Below are 21466 nucleotides of genomic sequence, written 5' to 3' on the forward strand. Positions count from 1 at the left end.
CAACACTGACGTCAAAACTGACGGAGGATTTTTCAGCTGAGAGGAACAGCTGTGTGAGGAATCAAATTGCTTCTAGTACTTGTCCTAATGTGTGCTACAACATACAGCGTTTAAAAATAAATGCATACATCAATAGTATTCCTTTAAGGCCATGTTAAAGTGAAATTCCACTTTGGGATAATAAAAAAAAAAACACTATAATCGCTATGACATATCAATGCTTGATGAGGCATTTTGTATTTAATCTAATGGAAAAAGTATCCTTCAATTTCATTATGAAGCCACCTTTGAATGGCTAAAATTGCCTGGACATGAAAGTCCTTTCTCCAACAATAAGCCTGGTACGTTTTAGTGCAGTGCAGACATGCTCGCGCCAGAAGAGGAACGTGTACCCAATGTAAAGGAGGGTCCCAGCGAGGGGCAGGAGGAGCAAGAAGAACCTGGGCAGCCTCTGTAGGATCCAGAGGCATTCCTCTTCTTACATGAGTATTTTTTCTTACCCCTTTTTCGCCTTGGGTTCTCTTTTCAAGTGAACCTGAGGGGAGAGTGATATGGAGGCTGCTATATTTGTTTCCTTTTAAACAATACCAGTTACCTGGCAGGTCTGCTGATCTATTTGGCTGCAGTAGTGCCTGAAGCACATAAGAAACAAGCATGCAGATCATTTTGTCAGTTCTGACAATATTGTCAGAAACATCTGATCTGCTGCATGCTTGTTCAGGTTCTGTGGCTGAAAATAGAGGCAGAGGATCAGCAAGCCAGCCAGGCAACTGGTATTGTTTAAAAGTAAATAAAAAGGTCAGCCTCCATATTCCTATCATTTCAGGTGTGCTGTAAGTCTTTTTTTCTGGAAGCGTTATTAGCCATTGAGCTAAGCTGTAGAACGGCTTGATACGGCTTCAGTATGCAAAAAAACAAAACAAAAAAAATGCTGAATGCTGCTTACAGATCATCCTGGATATGATGTTATTATGCAAGATGGTAGCTTCCAGGACTATATGACTGTTAACTAGGAGTTAACTGATCATCACACAGATGATACTACTATGCACTAAGAGCACTTAGAATCTAAAGAAGATCAGTGAAGAGTTTAAGTTTTTAATTCTCTGTTACGCCAAACTGTGGTTCCACCTTAAAGTTGAATGAAACCCAGCATTTCTTCTTTGCTCTTAAATATTATTTACAGCATATTATATACTACCAAGATTTTTTTTACTAGAACAGCATTCAATTAGTTAAACACAGGAGTTACAAGCTCAGTGCAAAGAAAGCTGGACGCATCTGAACTGCAGATAATGTTATCTTGTGTTTACTTAACCACTTAACGACCAGCTAACGCACATAGGCGTCAGCAGGTCTTAAGTGGGTTACCATGGAAACGGCCGCTCGGCCTTTCCATGTCAGTTCACGGAGGGTGTCTCCGTGAACAGCCGGAGAGCCGCCGATCGCGGCTCGCCGGCAAAAGGTAAACACGCGGGGAAGAAATCCCCGCTGTTTACAGTGCAGCAGCACCGTAAGGCAGATCGGCAATCTCCGGCCTCTGGCAGTAGGCAAGACGACTGATGCTTCTGAAAAGCCCACGCAGCACAGATCTGCCAAAACTCGTCCGGGCCTTAAGTGGTTAATTTTATCAAGTGAGGAATGTGACATTCTCTGACTGTGCAGACTCTCCTGAACACAGAGACACTCAGAAAGCATTTCTGCCTTCAATACAAAAATAAAACCAATTGTGTATGAAATGCAAAGGCAGCTTTCAAAGCAAAAAAAAAATGCACTTTGGGAACTTGTAAGTTCTAAATGAATAATACTCATGCACAAAAGCAAATATGATAACCATATGGCATATGAAAAGTAGGGAAACATGTTTTTATTGAATATTATGTCAGGGTTTTATACCGCTTTAAGGCAGGAAGCAAAGTGCAGAAGGTAAAACTTTCTTCTGCCATCCTGCATTGTGCAACCAAGCATCAGTATGATGAATAGATATTTCACCATACCTAAAAGCCATTCCAAAGAGTGTGTTGTGAATGTGTGAATGGGCCCTTGTAGATAAACAATAGCTGTGATGGTGGAGGGGAAAAAACATGAAATTATCTTCACACTCAAGCCAAGAAAACAGAATGCAACAGAATGCTTTGTGAGACAGATACTGCTGGCCTATGCAGATGACTGCAATGATACATCCAGTATTCTTCCAAGCCTATTAATTTTTAATGCAAGGAGGAAATTAGTTTAGGCTATCCATACACTTATGATACAAAACAGGCAGGATGTAATACTGCTCTTTAGAGCCAATTACTCTGAGCTAACTGATTTATATTAATTAGGATTAGAAAGCTTCATGCAACCCATTCTGAAGATTCAATTTGTTGCTCTATATGAGACAGCTGGACCAGAGGAAACGGAGATTCTTTGCAGTAGACTTTTTAGCCCTTTCACCCAGTGACCAGTAATTTGTCCACATAAATGTCTGTGTTCATTTCTTATAACAGAAACAACTATCAAAAGTCATGCAACAAGCTACTGTGTCATATCTTGTCATACAATTACTGCAATTGTATTAAAAAGTGGGATGTAAAATGTAACATGTCCAAAAATAATAAATGATCGTCCTCACAAAAAATATTGGTATAGTGGATGTGTGGAGGTCCCGTACTGTTCTGTTTAGTGCCTTGGATTTCTAGGCAACCCACAAAGACAAGTTTTGGGCCGCTGGATGCAAAGTCATAGCCATGAGTCTGATTCACAGCAGTCCAACCAAACTTACAGCAAAAGCAGTAGGCAAGACGACTGATGCTTCTGCAAGTCCACAGAAACTGGCAAAACCTCTGCAGGTTGATGGTAGGGAAAGGGGTTAAAGTGGACCTGATCTCTTGCACAGGACAGAAGTTAAACAGAGAAGTGCACCCTGTATGTATTTAGAGAGTTTAGCCTGCCTAATCCCCCCTTATCTGTGTCTAATAAGTTGTAATTTGATCTCTCATCTGTGTCACCTGACTGCCACGGCAGAGAGATAATTGGTAAACACAGGACGTTCACTATATGTCTGTCTACTTCTTTCATGGAAGCAGACAGCAAATTTATTGCAGGATTTGTATCCGCTGTAACAAACAAATGTTTTTCTTTAAAGGTTATGATGCTGTTGCGCATCTTTTAGGGTCAGTTTCCACTAAACACGTTGCAATGCCGAAACCGCTCTGCATTGCAACGCAAGGAAGCTGCAACCAATTCACTTCAATGGAGCAGTTTCCATTTACACGAATTTACCTACGCAATCCGGCGCAAAGTGTTGCGGGGGAAATTATGGCTAGCATGCTGCAGTTTTCCACAGCACGCATCCGAGTCCCCATAGCCACCAACGGGAAGTCACACGACGCTGCATCCGGTTGTATAGAAGACAACCGGAAGTACTTGCAGAGGGATGCGAGGCACTGCAGCGATCGTCTCGCATCCACAACGCCAGTGGAAACGGGCCCTTAGAACAGAGAGGAAGTTTTGAGTTCAGGTCTGCTTAAACTCTATGGGGAAGGCTAAGATCAGATGTCAGAAAGGAATTTATAATTAAAAAAGAGTAGCTAAGCAGCTGACATGCGGCATGATGTATGTAGAGTGCCAAGCCTACATAGAACTAGGTTTTTGCGCCTTTTTTGTAAATTGTCTCACAGTTTGGGTTAAAAGTCCAGGGTTTCTGAATGACACGTTCTCTCCAGTTGGACATTAGTCTGGCTGTAGTGCTACTCTCACTGATAACTAATTACAAGCTATAAAACTCTTGCATGGAAGAGATACACTAGCAGATGTGGCCAGAAAATTGATCTCCCATATATCAGAATCTGATTAGAGAGGGATCAAATCCTTTCACAAACTAGACAGATGTTTAATGGAATGCAGCATGAAACTGCAGTGTTGCATTGCCCAATGCAGTGCAACTCCATGGGCTGTCGATCTACCGCTGCTTCCGACCTGCTACCAATCTATATTTTCCAATCAGATTCATTGATTCTACAGGTTGGAGCATTGATTTCTAGCAGATTTGATCAGAGCAATCAAATATGTCAGGAATTGAAAAAAAAGTGTATGTGCACCTTAAAGTGAACCTCCGGACTAAAAATCGACTCAGCAGCACTGAAATGGCTTTGTGTTTCTTTAACAGTTTCACAGCATCAGAACTTTGTTTCTCTTATACAAGCCTCATTTTTAGCTGCACAGAAGAAAACTGCCCGGGCATTTTTCCCCTGATGCTGTGCAAAGCATGATGGGATTTCTGGGATTTCTGATTTTGTTGTTCTATTTCTACTGTTTTGGTGCAATTTTTTTTTTTTTACATTTTGAATTTGACATTTGAAGTCTAGCGTGTGCAGCTGGGAGGGGTGATCAGGACACAGGATACTTGGAAATGTGTCTCCTGCTCCTTGTCACCTCCTTTCAACCAAAAAGATGGCTGCCCCCATGACAAAGATGGCAGCCCCCATGAATCCCAAACATTTGCCTGTCCTTTTAAAACAGGGTGGGTAAAAGATTATATTACCTATCTATTCTAATTAACATAACTAATGTAACTTGATGACAGTATGTTTGTTTAGGCTGAAGTTCCCCTTTAAGTAAAGGGAATAAACAAAAAAAAAGGTCAATAGTTCAATATGGGATGTTGTAAAACATGTAAATCTGTCATTATTCAGTTAAGAGACAATAAAAGCTTTAAAGGGAACCTGAAACAAGAGGGATTTGGAGGCTGCCATATTTATTTCCTTTTAAACAATACAAATTAACTGGTAGTCCTGCTGATCCTCTGCCTCTAATACTTTCAGCCATAAGGGGTGTACATACCTTTGATGGATGTCGCCCCGTCAGGGATCGGGACCTGATCCCCTTGGGTGACATGACATCGCTGGGCTGGCCTGTACAGATGTATGGCAGCTGTGTAGCGGACAATGTGTTCTGTTGCTATGGTGAGGGGCAGAGAAGCGATGACAGCAGTGCGTGCGTGATGTCTTACGGCGTGCAGGGGCGCAAGGTGAACAAAGAAGTTGGCTGCCACTAGGATCGCTTTCTGGATCGCTTGCAGAGTGGAAGTCGGGGTTTGCTGTACACTCGCCTGAATATTAGCTGAGGCGGTATTATCGGCCGCCCCAGCTGATTTTAGATAGGTGTGTGTAAGGGGCTATAGTCTCTAGACCAGCATACAGATCAGATGTTTCTGACAAAAATCTGACAAGATTAGCTACAGGTTTGTTTCCGGTGTGTAATTCAGACACTACTAATGCCAAAAGGATCAGCAAGACTGCCGGTCTACTGTTATTGTTAAAAAGAAAGTAAACATGGCAGCCTCCATATACCTCTCACTTCAGGTTCCCTTTAATCATATATTTTTAGCTTTCAAACACAAAATGAGACCTTGGGAGTCCAAGAAATTCCCATCTAGGAGTAGAACTATAGATACAATTATCTATCTCATCGGTTTAAATTTACTTCAAGTTAGCTGTAAGGACATTGGGAAGGTTCAGGCAACTGATAAAGGAGAAACCTCAAAACTAACAACTTAACCTCTGTCGCAAACCCAATAATCACCATGACTGGCAATGCTATTGCTGATGATCAGAGCTACGGATAATCAAACATGCCTAACTCATCTGTGTACCACAGTGCATCCTTTTTCTTCCAGTCCGAGTGCAGAAAGTGAAGGGTACAGTATAAAACTCATAACACAGGGAAAAAAAGGTCCTCTTACTAACTGAATAACACATTTCATAATTGTTTAATACATTATTGGATTAAAAGTTAACTTTGAACATTTTCCTAGAATTCAGTTTTAAAATCAGCTTACTGTTAATATATTACTGCTATGAACAATTGCTACATTTTCCACTTTTCCTATTTTTTAAATCGATCTCCTTCACTACATTGCTTTAGAGATGTCACAGTTTACTAGTAGAAGGAATACAACAGGCAGAAATCTGTGCAATAAATTTGAGTCACATGGTTTTAAATAACAGAACTAAATGTATTTTCACTGAGCAAAGTGTGTTATTGTCAGCTCACACATCCATAAAAGGGCACTTATATGTGAACAGCTATAACAGTTACAAGGCACGCAGGAACAATAGAGCATACAGGTGCTGTAGCTGCACAATACAATAGCAGGAAATGTAAACACTGGGAAAGCTGCAACAAGGAAAGTATTTTTAAGAAGTAAGACTCATTTTTCCTTCTATACCTTGCACAGGATATAAAATGCCCCACAATTTCTCAATGTCTGTAACAAGATATTCAATTTCTTTTATCCGAAAGAGACTATAGATCAGGTTTAAAGAACACTGTTTTGGCACATTACCTATATCCTCACCTTTTACATGATAATTTCTTCCAGCCATGTGCAACGAGCATGCAGAATCCCATGCTAGGAACATACAATACTCTCTCTGCGACCACAAAACCGACAGGGAAGAAGAGGTTTGATGCTGGGATGAAAGGCAGCACCAACAGGCACAGTCCCTGGGAAAAAAGGCAACAACAATACAAAACTGTAAAAGCCATTAGCGGAAAGTGTAGTAAAACAGACCCACCATACATCACGTCTGCCTTATTAAAAACAGGCATGTCCTAGAGACACACATGGATGCAGTAAAAAATGTAAATAAAGGTTTAAAGTGAGCCTGTGACGTAACAGAGGATTACCGAATGAATAATACTGTGAAAGTGTAGACCATGTGGTGCCTGCCAGTAGAACCCATGAACCGCTAATCAGTTTCTGTGCGTAGAGTGAGCCCCCTGATACCCACTTACACTCCAAATGTCACTGCTTGACCTTCTGACTTAACGGAAAACTGAGCAGTATGGAAGAACCATTGCTGGCCCCCTTGTAAAAATGCTACATGCCAGGCTGTTGTCCCAATCCTCTGCCCATATAACAAAGCTACTGACACAGAACAAGTACGGCCAGCAGATGTTCTATCTCGCTCTTATTGCATTGCACGGTATTCCCAAGCTCTATGACAAACTGCTGAAGGCCAGAATGTTATTCTCATGGCAGGCTCTATATTCTGCTCCGATCAGGTGCCCCTTTAAACTAAAGCTATGTACAAAATGCTGATCATGGATTTTTTTTGTGTCAGTCTACAGTGTGTATCCCAATGGCAACCTCTTCTTCAGCAACTGGTCATGTAGAAAACTTCCTGAGCCGGCAACTGGGAGCAGAGCTGTGATGTCGGACATAGCAGCTGCAAGGGCCTGGAGGACGCCCTGGGTAAGTAGATACAGGGTTAACATAATAAAAATAGAAAAAACATTTCATTTTGTTGGATTTGCATTCCATGCAGTATCCCTTCTTGTTTCTAAATGGGTTTTATAGCATTGCAAAAATGATTCTGTTTTGGAGTCAAAAGGTCTCAACTGCATGTTTTTGGGGATCACATGACTGCCTATACAAAGCAGCCTGCTGCTGGTATTGAAAACTATTATTAAACAGTTCTCTGCCAGTATGCATTTGAAACAGCAGCATTCTGTAGGCATAACCATTTGATTCAAACACTGAGAAAATGTAAAAAAATAAATACAAATTATTTCATACAAAAATTAGATTGCACTGTTATATTTCATATCGCAGAGAGTGCTGGACATTGACTTTATACACAGTGGAGGAAAAAAAAAAAAAAAAACAACAACAAATGCAGGTTAAAGTGGTATGAAACCCAGCATTTGTTGAACAACTTTTGTTGTGAAACAAGTTGAAACAACAGAAAAAAAAAAAAAAAAAAAAAAAAAAAAAGTGTTTTGCTGTTCAAACAGCTGATAAGAAGTCAATCCAACAGTTGGATTGACTTCTTATCAGTCTTATCAGCTGTTTGAACAATAGCAAAATTATTTTTTTCTAGTCGTTTCACAACAAAAGTTGTTCAACAATTGTGCTGCATAAAAGAGCGCTGTTGAGCACACGCTCAAAAAGCATTTCTGGGTACATTGCAATATGAACACACCGGTTATGAATAGAATGCAATGTCAAAAAAAAAATGTACTTTGGTAACTTGTAAAATGAATAAGAATACTTATGTGCAAAAGCAAATATGATACCTGTATGGGATATAAAAAGTAGGAAAACAGGTTTTTATTGAATATTATGTCAGATTTTTATACCGCTTTAACAATAAATCGATTACCGTATGTATATATCCCTGCAACATTACTCTTTTCTCCACCTGATATTAACACATCTGCCAAACTAAACACCAAACTAAACACCCAAATCAGGTTTCATTTTGGATTCTGAAATTCATAATCGAGTGTTTCCTACATGCATTTTGCAAACACAATTATTTCCAATCTAGACAGCCTTGACATCCAAATCCTGACAAAAAAAATACTGTAAAATGCGGAGGTGCGGGAATTCAGCTGATAAAGTCAGTAGGAAAAGATATCAATTAGTTGCACTAATGAGACCTTGGTGTAAATCTTCTAAAGAATCTCACTGAAGATGAAAAAAAATGTGCGGTTTCATTCAGAAGCCAGCCACACAGAGAATTTGACTTGAAGCGGAACTGAACTTAGAACTTCCTCTCAGTTCTAAAAGCATAACAACCTTTAAAGAAAAACATTTTTTGTGACAGCTGATAGAAATGTTGTAATAAATCGGCAGTGTGTCTATTTCCTGCTTTCATGGAAGCAGACATTGGGTTAATATCCTGTGTTTACAAATCAGCTGCTCTGCTGAGGCTGTAGATATTCCTGAGCTGACAGCTGAAAGATCAAATTACACTTGTGATTAGTCGCAAATGAGTGGGAATTACACAAGCTAAACTCTCTAAATAGATAGTGTGTTCATGTTTTCCTTCTGTCCTTTGAAAGAGTTTCGGTCCACTTTAATCCTCCTCCACCCAAAACAACACAGATCCAACTGAGATTTATTTCCTCTCAATAAATACATACATACATACATACATACATACATACATACATAGTACTCAGAAGGCTGAATACATAAGTTGTCCTCCACCCAAATTCAGTAGAATACAAACAACATTACTTTTTAAAGGGATACTGTAGGGAGGTCGGGGGAAAATGAGCTGAACTTACCCGGGGCTTCTAATGGTCCCCCGCAGACATCCTGTGTTGGCGCAGCCACTCCCCAATGCTCCGGCCCCGCCTCCGGTTCACTTCTGGAATTTCTGACTTTAAAGTCAGAAAACCACTGCGCCTGCGTTGCCGTGTCCTCGCTCCCGCTGATGTCACCAGGAGTGTACTGCGCAGACACAGACCATACTGGGCCTGCGCTGTGCGCTCTTGATGACATCAGCGGGATCGAGGACACGGCAACGCAGGCGCAGTGGTTTTCTGACTTTAAAGTCTGAAATTCCAGAAGTGAACCGGAGGCGGGGCCGGAGCATCGGTGAGTGGCTGCGCGGGCACAGGATGTCTGCCGGGGACCATTAGAAGCCCCGGGTAAGTTCAGCTCATTTTCCCCCGACCCCCCTACAGTATCCCTTTAAGCATTGAGAAAAAAGCCCAATGTTTTGTATTTGTTATTTGGTGGCTGAATGGGATGCAGTATAAGCCAAACCTCTTCTAATGTACTGTATAGCAGAAATCTAAGCAAGCAGCTAAACACGCAGTCAAGGACACACAACCTCTCCCTTTTGTTTTAATTTTCCTCGCTTTTTTTGTGATTGCATCAGTCACTAAGGTAACAATTCTATTCTCATGTTACTCACTTTTTCATTAGCAATAGCTGTGAAAATCCATTAGGCAAACCTGAACCACACTCCTGGTTGACTAGAATAATAAAATGTTACAAAAGGAAAATAATTCACATCTATATAGTAAATGTTAGTGTACTTCTACATAAGTGTGCTTCAAAGGTCTTAAAATGGGACCTTGATCAATAGTTCAATATAATGGCATTACGGATTTAAGCCTCATGTTAAGACACTGGCATTACATTCAAAAGTATGTGCAGTATAAAATGTTACTCTGTGTACTGTATACTGATGACAAACTGCAGTGTATTCTGAGGTCTGTTAGAAAATGTGCTTCTCAAATGTTCCCAGTGCTTAAAGTGAACCAGAGACAAAGCACCCTCATTTTACCATATATATCAGTGGGAACATTATAGAAAACACCTACCCTTCTCTCTGCTTCATTCTTCACTGCTCAGCCTGCTTGCTATCAGCCCTGATAAAATCCCAGACTGAGCATGCAGTCTGGCTTTGCTCAGGAATAATTATAGCTGAGTCATTATAGCAGAACCAGAAGGCGGCAGGCTTGGATTTAAAAAGACATCAGTGAAGACAGACTCAGCTATAATGATTCCTGAGCAAAGCCAGACTGAATGCTCAGTTGCGGATTTTATCAGGGCTGTTAACAAGCAGGCTGAGCAGTGAAGGATGAAGCAGAGAGCAGGGTAGGTGTTTTCTATAATGTTCTATAATGTCCCGGCTCTGCCTGTTCAGTAAGCCAGCACCTATTCAGTAGGAGACCATTGGCAAGTCTCCCTAACACTGCTACTGCCTATAGAGCGCGTCCTAGTGGCTGCTGCTCTGGCGCTTTGAGTCCGCCACTAGAAAAGCGCGATATAAATGTTATTTGTCTTGTCTTATTTGTCTTCCCACTGATATATATGGTAAAATACATGAGGGTGCTTTGTCTCTGGTTCACTTTAACCACTTTACCCCCAGCGGTGCGTATTTTTCCGTCCTTTTTTCCACCCTAACACCAAGGGACGGAGAAATCCGCACCTGACGCCGCTTCCGCCGCTGTCCGCGCTACCGCATGCCGCCGCCCCGCACGGAGATCAATGAATGGGAAAAACCGTTCCCGTTCGTTGATCCAAGCCCCCGCAATGATCAGCTGCTTCTACGAGAAGCAGCGCGATAATTGTGAAAAAAAAGAAAACGTTTTCCAGCCTCATAACACTTCCTGCAAGCATCCTTCCAGACGCTTGCAGGATGCATAAACAAAAAGTTACTGTGGCCATCTTGTGGCCAAATGGTAAAACTACACCCGAGAGCATTTTTCATATAGAAATACATTAGTTATACACAAAAAATTAACTCATTACCTCCCACACTCCAATTGTTTTTTTTTTTTTTTTAATAAAAAAAAATTACAATTAAAAAAATCACATACGGTAAATAGTTACCTTAGGGACTGAACTTTTTAAATATTTATGTCAAGAGGGTATAACACTGGTACTTTATAAACTATGGGCTTGTAATTAGGGATGGATGCAAAACTGAAAAAAATGCACCTTTATTTCCAAATAAAATATTGGCGCCAAACATTGTGATAGGGACATAATTTAAACGGTTTTATAACCGGGACAAATGGGCAAATAAATTTCATGGGTTTTAATTACAGTAGCATGCATTATTTAAAAACTATAAAGTCTATTTTCCCATTAAAACACATTTAGAATAAAATAATTCTTGGCATAATGTCCCACCTAAAGAAAGCCTAATTGGTGGCAAAAAAAAAAACAAGCTATAGTTCATTTCAATGTGATAAGTAATGATAAAGTTATAGACGAATGAATGGAAGGAGCGCTAAAAGGTGAAAATTGCTCTGGTGCTCAAGGGGTAAAACCCCTCAGTTGTGAAGTGGTTTAGGGCCCGTTTACACTATCGCGGTTTCCGCCGCAATTCCGCAGAGTTTCCCCGCACATGAATCGCACGGGGAAACTCTGCCTTAGGGGATGACAGTGCAGCGGCGGAATCGCTTGCGGGAGCGATTCGGCCGGAACCCCCTGCAGAATTCGCAGCGGAGGCTGCGAAACCCATAGCCGTACATGGCACGGCTCATGGGATTCGCCTGCTATCCCGCCCACCCGCTCAGTGCCATCGTGCGTCTGCGAGACGCATGCCGCACTAGTGGAAACGAGCCCTAAAGGATATCCAAGCAAAAACAAAACAACAAAAAACACACTTTACTTACCTGGGGTTTCTTCCGGCCCCTAGAAGTCTATCTGGTCCAGCGCTGCAGGTTCAGCCTCCAGAGTGCTGCCGTCTCTAGCTGGGTCATAGGCTTTTGCGTATGCACAGGTCTGCCAAGTCACCAGGACTCATCAGTGTCCTGCCCAAGCGCGTTGGGCGGAGCTAAGCGGCACCATATGGAGGAACTACTGAGGATGATCATTGGACGCTGAATTGGTTTTATACAATGCGCATTTTATCCTGGAATATGAGTGTAATTTTACCGGTTTACTCCAAATACTAGAGCCTTGTTACGCTATGAGGGGCCTGTGATTACTTCTTGAAGGGGTATTGCTGCTGATGGAGCGATATTGAGCCTGCAAACCAACTTGATGTATATCAAGCGCATATGCTGTTTGCAATCGGGCAGCAAACTGCTCTGGTGAGTGCTTTGTGATGTTATTAGTGACACAGATTGAAGCACTGGTTACGAGTTGTGTACACAGTGAGGAGGTGGAATAATAGTGTCTTATTGAGAGTGTCTTAAAGGATACTGCATTATTGGTCTGCTTTTGTCGCTCATGAGCTTTTAAGGAACGGAATCCACCCAGAAGCCACTAAGGAGGAAGTAATTAAAGTTGAGGAGTTACATAAAGCGAGTTTGCAGTTTGTCATTGAGCAGCCTCCATATCTGGTAAGCACATTTATGACACACTGGTGGTATACAGTGGTATACACCCAGTTTGGTGATGCACCATGGTGGGGTGGTGGTGAAACATCCATTATAGAAAGTATTTGAAACTTAAAAAACAACATTAATATACCCTCTTGACACACAAAAAAAAATTCAGTCCCTAAGGTAACTAAAGTAGCAAGAAAAAAGTATGTGAACACTTTAGAATAATATGGATTTCTGCACAAATTGGTCCTGAATTTTAATCTGATCTTCATCTAAGTCACAACTAGACTTTTGTGTGCCAATTCATAAAAATGTTCACAGGTGCAGTAAAAGGTCTTTAATTTACCGAAGCCCATTGACAAACACCTGTGCAGTAAAAACCTGTGAGGTAAAAACCTGTGAGGTAAAGTGTGGAGCTGTGTCTGTGTTACATGCTGTTCTTAGTGCAGAGACAGCATTACAATAGTAAGAGGCATCCCGAAATCCCTTTAGGATGTACGTTTGCTTTAATGCGTCTGCTTGCTCTAAATTAGTCTCTATTATTCTCTCTTAACATTTTATTAAATTGCCACAAGCTTAGAAATTAGACATGCCATGCTGAGGAGATTGCCCCACTAGTTTCTCTGCATCTTTGAAAAGGAACCTAAGGGGTTAAATGGCTGTACGGCCAAAGGGGAAGCAGCTTTTGTTCCGTTCTCTCTGCATACTGACAGGGGGGTAGAAAAGCTTGTTCCGCCTAAGAAGGCATCGTGACCTATCAAAATCTGAGCAGTGGGACTTGCAGGAGACAGGCGCTGTTTCTATTGGCTCTGCCCCTGTCAGTCATAGCTATCTCTGCTTCTGTTTGTCACGGCTGGCTCGCACACTTTTCGCACTGATTACGCCACACCAGAGGAGTTGGTAAAATTTCTTGGCTTTACCGCATGTTGTAGTCTTTATGAATAGACATTTACTGACATGTGTTGAGGTATTTAGCACACAAGTCGGTATTTTACCTCACTGCTCGGTAATTTCAGCTTTTCGTGCATTAACAGCCTTTATGATTTGGCATTTTGCTAAGTGCTCAGCAAAGTCAGCTGTTTTCTGCACTACCGTATGTGGTAATGCTTTATAAATCGAGGTCTATGTGTGGAGAAAAAGAGACAGCGCACCAACATCAAAACCTCATCCCAACTGTTAAGTATGGTGGCGGGGGCATCAAAGTTTGAGGCTGCCTTGCTGCGTCAGGGCCTGGACGGATTGCTGTCATCAAAAGAAAAAATAATTCCAAAGGTTTTCAAGACATTTTGCAGAAGAACTTAAGGCTCTCTGTCCACCAGCTGAAGCTAAGCAAAAGATGAGTGTTACAACAGGACAACGACCCAAAGCATAGAAGTACATCAACAACAGAATGGCTTAAAGAGAAACTCCAACCTAGAATTGAACTTTATCCCAATCAGTAGCTGATACCCCCTTTTACATGAGAAAAATAATGCTTTTCACAAACAGACCATCAGGGGGCGCTGTATGACTGATTTTGTGCTGAAACCCCTCCCACAAGAAGCTCTGGGTACCACGGTACTCTGGGCAAACTGCCACAATGTAACAATGTTCACAGACAGGAATTAGCTGTTAACAGCTGTCTCTAACAGCCAAAACAGCTTGGAGCAGCTACATAACCTGCCCATAGTAAAAATGTCACCATGTAATAAATGTCAGAATGTAAATCAGGGAGAGGAAAGATTTTACAATGAGCAAACACTGACTAAATCATTTATACATAATTATGGTAAAAATAAAGCACTTTTTTTTACTACATTATTTTCACTGGAGTTCCTCTTTAAAGGATACCCGAACTGATATGTGACATGATGAGATAGACATGTGTATGTACAGTGCCTAGCACACAAATAACTATGCTGTGTTCCTTTTTTTCTTTCTCTGCCTGAAAGAGTTAAATATCAGGTATGTAAGTGGCTGATTCAGTCCTAACTCAGACAGGAAGTAACTACAGTGTGACCCTCACTGATAAGAAATTACAACTATAAAACACTTTCCTAGTAGAAAATGGCTTCTGAGAGTAAAAAAAAAAGGTAAAAAGGGGAATTTCTTATCAGTGAGGGTCACACTGTAGTCACTTCCTGTCTGAGTCAGGACTGAGTCAGCCACTTACATACCTGATATTTAACGCTTTCAGGCAGAGAAAGAAAAAAAAGGAACACAGCATAGTTATTTGTGTGCTAGGCACTGTACATACACATGTCTATCATGTCACATATCAGTTTGGGTATCCTTTAAACAGAAGAAAATACGCCTTCTGGAGTGGTCAGAGTCCTGACCTCAACCAGATTGGGATGCTGAAGACATCCCTAGAATCTTGCTGAACTGTAACAGTTCTGTAAAAAGGAATGGTCAAGAATTACTCCTGACCATTGTGCACATCTTATCTGCAACTACAGGAAACGTTTGGTTGAAGTTATTGCTGCCAAAGAAGGTTCAACCAGTTATTCAAATCCAACATGGAAACATTATTTGTGTGGTATTAGTTTAACCAGTTCGGCCTTTCTGGACGAGCTTTCTCGTCCAGAAAGGCACTGCTGCTTTCAATGCGTAGAGCGCGCGATCGGGCGCGCGCACCCGCCGCTAGCCCCCCGATCAGTGAATGGGAATATAATTCCCATTCACCGATCTAACTTCCCCGCAGAAATACCGACGCTTTCTCTCCAGAGAGCGTGGTATTTCTGCCCCCAGGAAACAACGCCTCTGAATTTCTGTTCCTGGATGCGAGATCGTTCGCATCCAGGACTTTTCTCACTGTGGCCACCTTGTGGCCAAATAGTAATCTGCACCCACATACATTTTGAATTAAAGAATTTGCTTATTTTACATGTAAAATAAGCAGTTTCCCTCCCACACCAAAAATTACCCACATACATTTTTTATTAAAAAAATAAAAAAATAAAAAAATACAATTCAAAAAAAAAAAAAAAAAAAAAAAAAAAACATAAATAGTTACCCAAGGGTCTAAACTTTTTAAATATACATGTCAAGAGAGTATGTTATTATATTATTTAAAATTATAAGCTTATAAATAGTGATGGACGCAAATTGAAAAAATGCACCTTTATTTCTAAATGAAATATCGGCACCATAAATTGTGATAGGGACATCGTTTAAATGGTGTAATTAACGGGACAGATGGGCAAATAAAATACATGGGTTTTAATTACGGTAGCGTATATTAATTTCAAACTATAATGGCCAAAAACTGAGAAAATGAATTTTTTTCATTTCTTTCTTAATCTTCCTGTTAAAATGGATTTAGAAAAAAATAATTCTTAGCAAAATGTAGTACCCAAAGAAAGCCTAATTAGTGGCGGAAAAAACAAGATATAGATCAATTCATTGTGATAAGTAGCAATAAAGTTATAGGCGAATGAATGGGAGGTGAACGTTGCTCGGATGCATGAGATTTTCGGCACTGCGGCGCTGAACCGGTTAAGCAAAGCGTACTTTTACTACATGAACAGGAAGTAATGCATGGATGTGTCACTTCATTAGTTACAATGACCGCAGGCATCTCATTGATGTCGGTGATCATTGACACAGGGACTTAGATTAATAAATGGGAACTGTGTTCCCATTCATTCATCTCCCCTCTAATGATCGGCAGCAAGAACGTGCGCGGGAGTAAGCGGGGGTGTGCAGCGGCAATAGAGGAATATCTATGTCCCTGGGACTTTAGATGAAGTTTCCTAGGGCGCAGATATACTGCACAAGGTGCAGCAGTAGTGTACCTGAAGTAACATGATGAGATCAACATATACACATATAGAACTATCCCTACTAAGAAATGATCTGAAGTCCCTTTACTTCCACAGACCACAATCAGTCAGCAATATTAGCCACACCTTATGAATACAAGACAGCAGAGTCATGTGACCTCCAACTAGGTGCCTCCCTCTGCTCTATGGCAGGAGGTTGGCAAAAGACCAGAACATTCTAGCATTTCTAAACCTGTGATAAATGTAGTCAGGATTAAGAAAATACTTTTGCTGGTCATTTTTTGTTCTCTGGAGACATTTCTTTTTTCTTTTTGTTTATACAGTTCTACTTTGTATGGTTAATTTAGTTGATCTTCTAAAGGGTCCACTTAAAGGTGGATATGTAATCTGCAATCTTATTCAAAATGCGTTCAAAGTAGCTTCATAAATGTAGCCATATGCTTTGATTGCGATGATCTTTAAATGTTGTATTCAATTGTGTTTTTGGAATTTTGACAGATTATCAGTGCCAGATAAAAGTGCCAAGAGAAGGAAATAATACATGCACTCACACTATGCCAAGAAATATCATCCGTTATAAAACCGTTAAGGTCTTAATTCACTACATCGGCCTTAATAAAGGTTAAGGACTGTGTACAAAACATGGCATTAACCTGTTCCTTACCTGCATAACATTTACTCCAAAGCTTCCAAGGAAAAGCAAATTATTGTTAAAGTAAGGAAATCTCCAGACTCATAGTTTAACTACCAGGATCACTGCTGTTTTGTAAAACAATAAGACGTAGCGTTGGGATGGTTTATCAGCAGTATCAGGTCTGGAGACTGCTATTTTTGCATAGCTGTTGTGTACCTCAAGTCAAATCTCAGACTCCTCCTTGTATGCTTGTGGAACTTAGCAATGAGTAAAGATGCTTCTATAACCCCACCCCCCTTCTATAACCCCCCATCACCTTCTATAACTCACTGGCCATACTGATGCACGGCATGACCCCCCTCAATTTTTTTTATACAAAAATTACAATACTTTCCCTGGTTGATCCTAAATTGCTGGGCCTATATTCAGTCATATTTTCTCCTATGTTTTCTGCAATGAGATAGTTTTGCACATTACCAATAAAATACCTTTAAAGCTCCCATTAAGCAAGAAAATACTTCACTTAAAGGAATACTATCGATTGAAACGACTTTTTTTTTTAATACTCTATATTAGTGTACACATTACCACTAGTGCTAGGGGCACTTTATTTATTCACCCAGGTCTCTCTCTCACTATCCCTGCTTAAAAATTCATTTCTCACACAGCTCATAGTAGTTTGGGTCACCCTGAGCTGCTTGGTTACTCTGTGACACAGCTCACAAATATATTTCAGTGTCACTCACAGCAATCAGCAGACATGAGGAGAAATAGGCTGATCTGAGGTGGTAACAGGTAACTAAATGAGCTGTAATATTGCTGGAATATAACTAGCCTTTAACAATAGTCTGTGTTTTCACTCAGACTGGCTTCCTGCTTGAGATGATTCACTCCAGGCTGCATCCACTTTACAAGCTGCTGAGAGGGGCAGACCACTGTTTACAATTAGCATTATTAGTATCTTTATCAGTCAAGAGAAGCAAAGATAATAAACACACATTGCTAGAATCTTTAACCCCTTACCACCATTTCAATAAGATTCTATCAGCAAGGTGATAATAACACTATAAACTGAGGAGTTGATAGCAACTCCCCTGTGCAGACATGGTCTTAGCCCTCTAGGAGCCTCAGTATTAGATATATTTGTATCCAACACTGACGGCCAAAACTGACGGAGGATTTTACAGCTGAGAGGAACAGCTGTGTGAGGAATCAAATTGCTACTAGTACTTGTCATAATGTGTGCTACAACATACAGCATTTAAAAATAAATGCATACATCGATAGTATTCCTTTAAAGAGACTCTGAAGCGAGAATAAATCTCGCTTCAGAGCTCAAAGTTAGCAGGGGCATGTGTGCCCCTCCTAAACCGCCGCTAACCGGGGGTCCCTTCACCCCCAAACCCCCCCCCCCCGCATGACTTGGTCTTACATTTGGTCGCTCCTGGAGGCAGGGCTAACCGGCGCAGCCCTGCCTCCAGTCGCGTCTATCAGTGGTGCATCGCCGCCTCTCCCCCGCCCCTCTCAGTGAAAGAAGACCGAGAGGGGCCGGGGAGAGGCGGAGATACGCGCTGACAGACGCGCGTGGGGCAGGGCTGCGGCGGTTAGCCCTGCCCCAACCAGGAAGCGCTCCCCCGCTGCACCGAGGGGATTTGTGGGATCAGGGACCCCCGTTAATCCGCGGGATAGCGGCGTTTTAGCAGGGGCATACATGCCCCTGCTATTTATGAGGTCTGAAGCGAGATTTATTCTCGCTTCAGACTCTCTTTAAAGGATACCCGAACTGACATGTGACATGATGAGATAGACGTGTATGTACAGTGCCTAGCACACAAATAACTATGCTGTGTTCCTTTTTTTCTTTCTCTGCCTGAAAGAGTTATATATCAGGTATGTAAGTGGCTGACTCAGTCAGGAAGTGACTACAGTGTGACCCTTACTGATAAGAAATTCCAACTATAAAACACTTTCCTAGCAGAAAATGGCTTCTGAGAGCAAGAAAGAGGTAAAAAGGGGAATTTCTTATCAGTGAGGGTCACACTGTAGTCACTTCCTGTCTGAGTCAGGACTGAGTCAGCCACTTACATACTTGATATTTAACTCTTTCAGGCAGAGAAAGAAAAAAAAGGAACACAGCATAGTTATTTGTGTGCTAGGCACTGTACATACACATGTCTATCATCATGTCACATGTCAGTTCGGGTATCCTTTAAGTTTGATGTTATTTTACCTACTTGTTAGTACTTTTTCAATTGCTAAAAAGTTCATTTTTAGAGAAGATAAAAATGTATCTCCTGAGAGAAAATTCAGGAGAAAAAAAAATAACTGCATAGGGGCCCTGGTGTCAGAGGAGAGGAAGTACAAGTTGCCAGGGTCAATGTCCCGAAGCGATGCATCAGCTGTTGCCATAGTGACACATTAGAAAGATTAAGAAGGAATAAACTTGGGGAGGAAGATGGGGAGCAGGTAGGAAGAGTTGATCCTGCACCTGCATAGGGGAATGGAAAGCTCTGTTGGAAGGACAAAAATAAAGTCAGTGTCACGTCCTTCCCATGTCACAGGAGCCCCTCCCCCCCCCCCCATTCTGGTACACTTCATAATAAACCGCCCCTATGGTTTTTCTTAGTGCTCAGTTCCCTTTAAGGAGCACATATGCAGAACGGTATTGCTTTCCACGTGGCAGGCTAAAATCCAATAAAACTTTTGTGATGCATCAACAAAAACAAATTAAAATTATTAAAAATGTAAGTAAATAAAATGTACTTTATATAAAATAGGAAAATGTCACATCTGCAAATAATGATACATCCAAGTCTTTAATATGAAATATGCTGAATACATATTTAAATCACAAGAAGAAACTTACCATAAGCACGGTCTTGGATGAATCACCTGAGTATTTAATACTGAAAACTACCAAAGTCCCAAGAAGCGTAAAAAATGCCAAGGTAGCCAAATTCCTGATATCTAAGAGGCTTTCAATTAGTGGAATAGTTCCCATTGTCCAATCACAGCACAGCTCTGATGGATTTAGGAGAAGCCAGGCATTCACAGGCAGAAGATAATTAAACGTTAATTGTCTTGTAGGTGTTGAACTGACAGCAGCTGGGTTATCAAACCTAAAAGAATGTGATATGGCAAGTTACGATCATCAAGAACAAATATTCAAGTCATTTCATTTTTTTTTCACTGCACGGCATACAGGCATAAAAGGGTTAGCATTGTAATAGTAGATGTCAGCCACTAGTTGCCAGCTCCTGAGGAAGCGGGTACTGAAGTCAGCGATAATACGTTGGGTGATATAGTGGATTTCCCCCAGGTGCCTTCCTGACGTCCTGGTCATAGCTGTGATCTGGTTCCTTGCACTATACGTTGTACTATGCACTTTCCAAGCACCTTATCTCTTGCATTCTCCAGTACACCTATATACTGCTCCACTGAATAGCTTTTAATAGCCCAGCATCTTATTTAATGAATTCTGCACTAGTTTCTGATGTACGGAAAAAAAACATTGTATTCATGAATTTTGAACAACATTTGTTTGCACTTTCAATATAGCACATTTCCTACTGAACCCAAATTTAGCACAGAGGATGTTCTAATTAAGGTAACCCACCAATAAGATATATGTTGTTATTGGGAATATACAGTCATGGAAGGATGCACTGTTTTTTTGTTTCAAACGGTTTGATGCATTGATTATGTGATTCAAAAAAAGACACGTATATCTGGCAACAGAAAAAGCTGTATATAATGCTCAGTTTCCTGCTTGTGTTTAAATACTTGGGATATAAACATAAAGGTGCCCATCAATGATACATAGATACAACTTGCTTGTACAATCTTTCCAAATCTATGTAGTAAACTGATTAAATATACTTTAAATGAATGCTTTAGTAGTCCCTCATATTACATAGACATGGCAAGATTGTACAATCAAGACTGCATATTTAAAATTAATATGTATGAGATCTGTGGGCACAATTTTTGTTTGATACTTGCCTCTATATATGACACTTAAAAGAACACACAGCAGAATAGGAATAAAACATTCTCACCTGGTAAAGACCGGAAGTTGCGACTGAATGACTTGTACACGTATTACCACAAGCAGCAATGTGCTGAACATCAGGACCACGAGCTTAAGTAGTGTCTGAATAAGGGAGAACGGTATGCTACCTTTACCTGACACAATCTGTACAGCAGTATCCCATAACATAGGTAGCGTATACTGGAAATATAAAAAGGAGAGGAAAAAGTTTGACGAGTTTCATAGATAGGCTTAGAAAAACAAAACTAAATGAAAATAACCAGAGAGAATTCCACATAGCTATTGAGCCTAGGCTAAGCATCACTGAGAGGGAGGGGTTGCATACCAACATACAGCAAGATGTCGGAAATGTTTCTGATGCTGAAATCAGGAAAATTAACATAAAAAAAGCATATCCTGAATAATGGACTGCATTCTACTATATGTCCCTACAGTGCCTCT

General features: G+C 40.8%; 1 protein-coding gene across 4 annotated transcripts in view; it reads right to left on the bottom strand.

Moving 5' to 3' along the window:
- Positions 1–21466, bottom strand: part of TMTC3 (transmembrane O-mannosyltransferase targeting cadherins 3) — a 128647-nt gene that overhangs the window by 59724 nt on the left and 47457 nt on the right. For all 4 annotated transcript variants that reach the window (XM_068276841.1, XM_068276840.1, XM_068276839.1 and 1 more), the window contains 3 exons: positions 21033–21205; positions 19841–20093; positions 6344–6492 (listed from right to left, as the gene is read on the bottom strand). In XM_068276841.1, coding sequence (XP_068132942.1) covers positions 6344–6492; positions 19841–20093; positions 21033–21205 — 575 coding nt within the window. The remainder of the gene's footprint in view (positions 1–6343; positions 6493–19840; positions 20094–21032; positions 21206–21466) is intronic.

This window comes from Hyperolius riggenbachi, chromosome 3 (genome assembly GCF_040937935.1).
Source record: "Hyperolius riggenbachi isolate aHypRig1 chromosome 3, aHypRig1.pri, whole genome shotgun sequence".
In the NCBI taxonomy this organism is placed as follows: Eukaryota; Metazoa; Chordata; class Amphibia; order Anura; family Hyperoliidae; genus Hyperolius; species Hyperolius riggenbachi.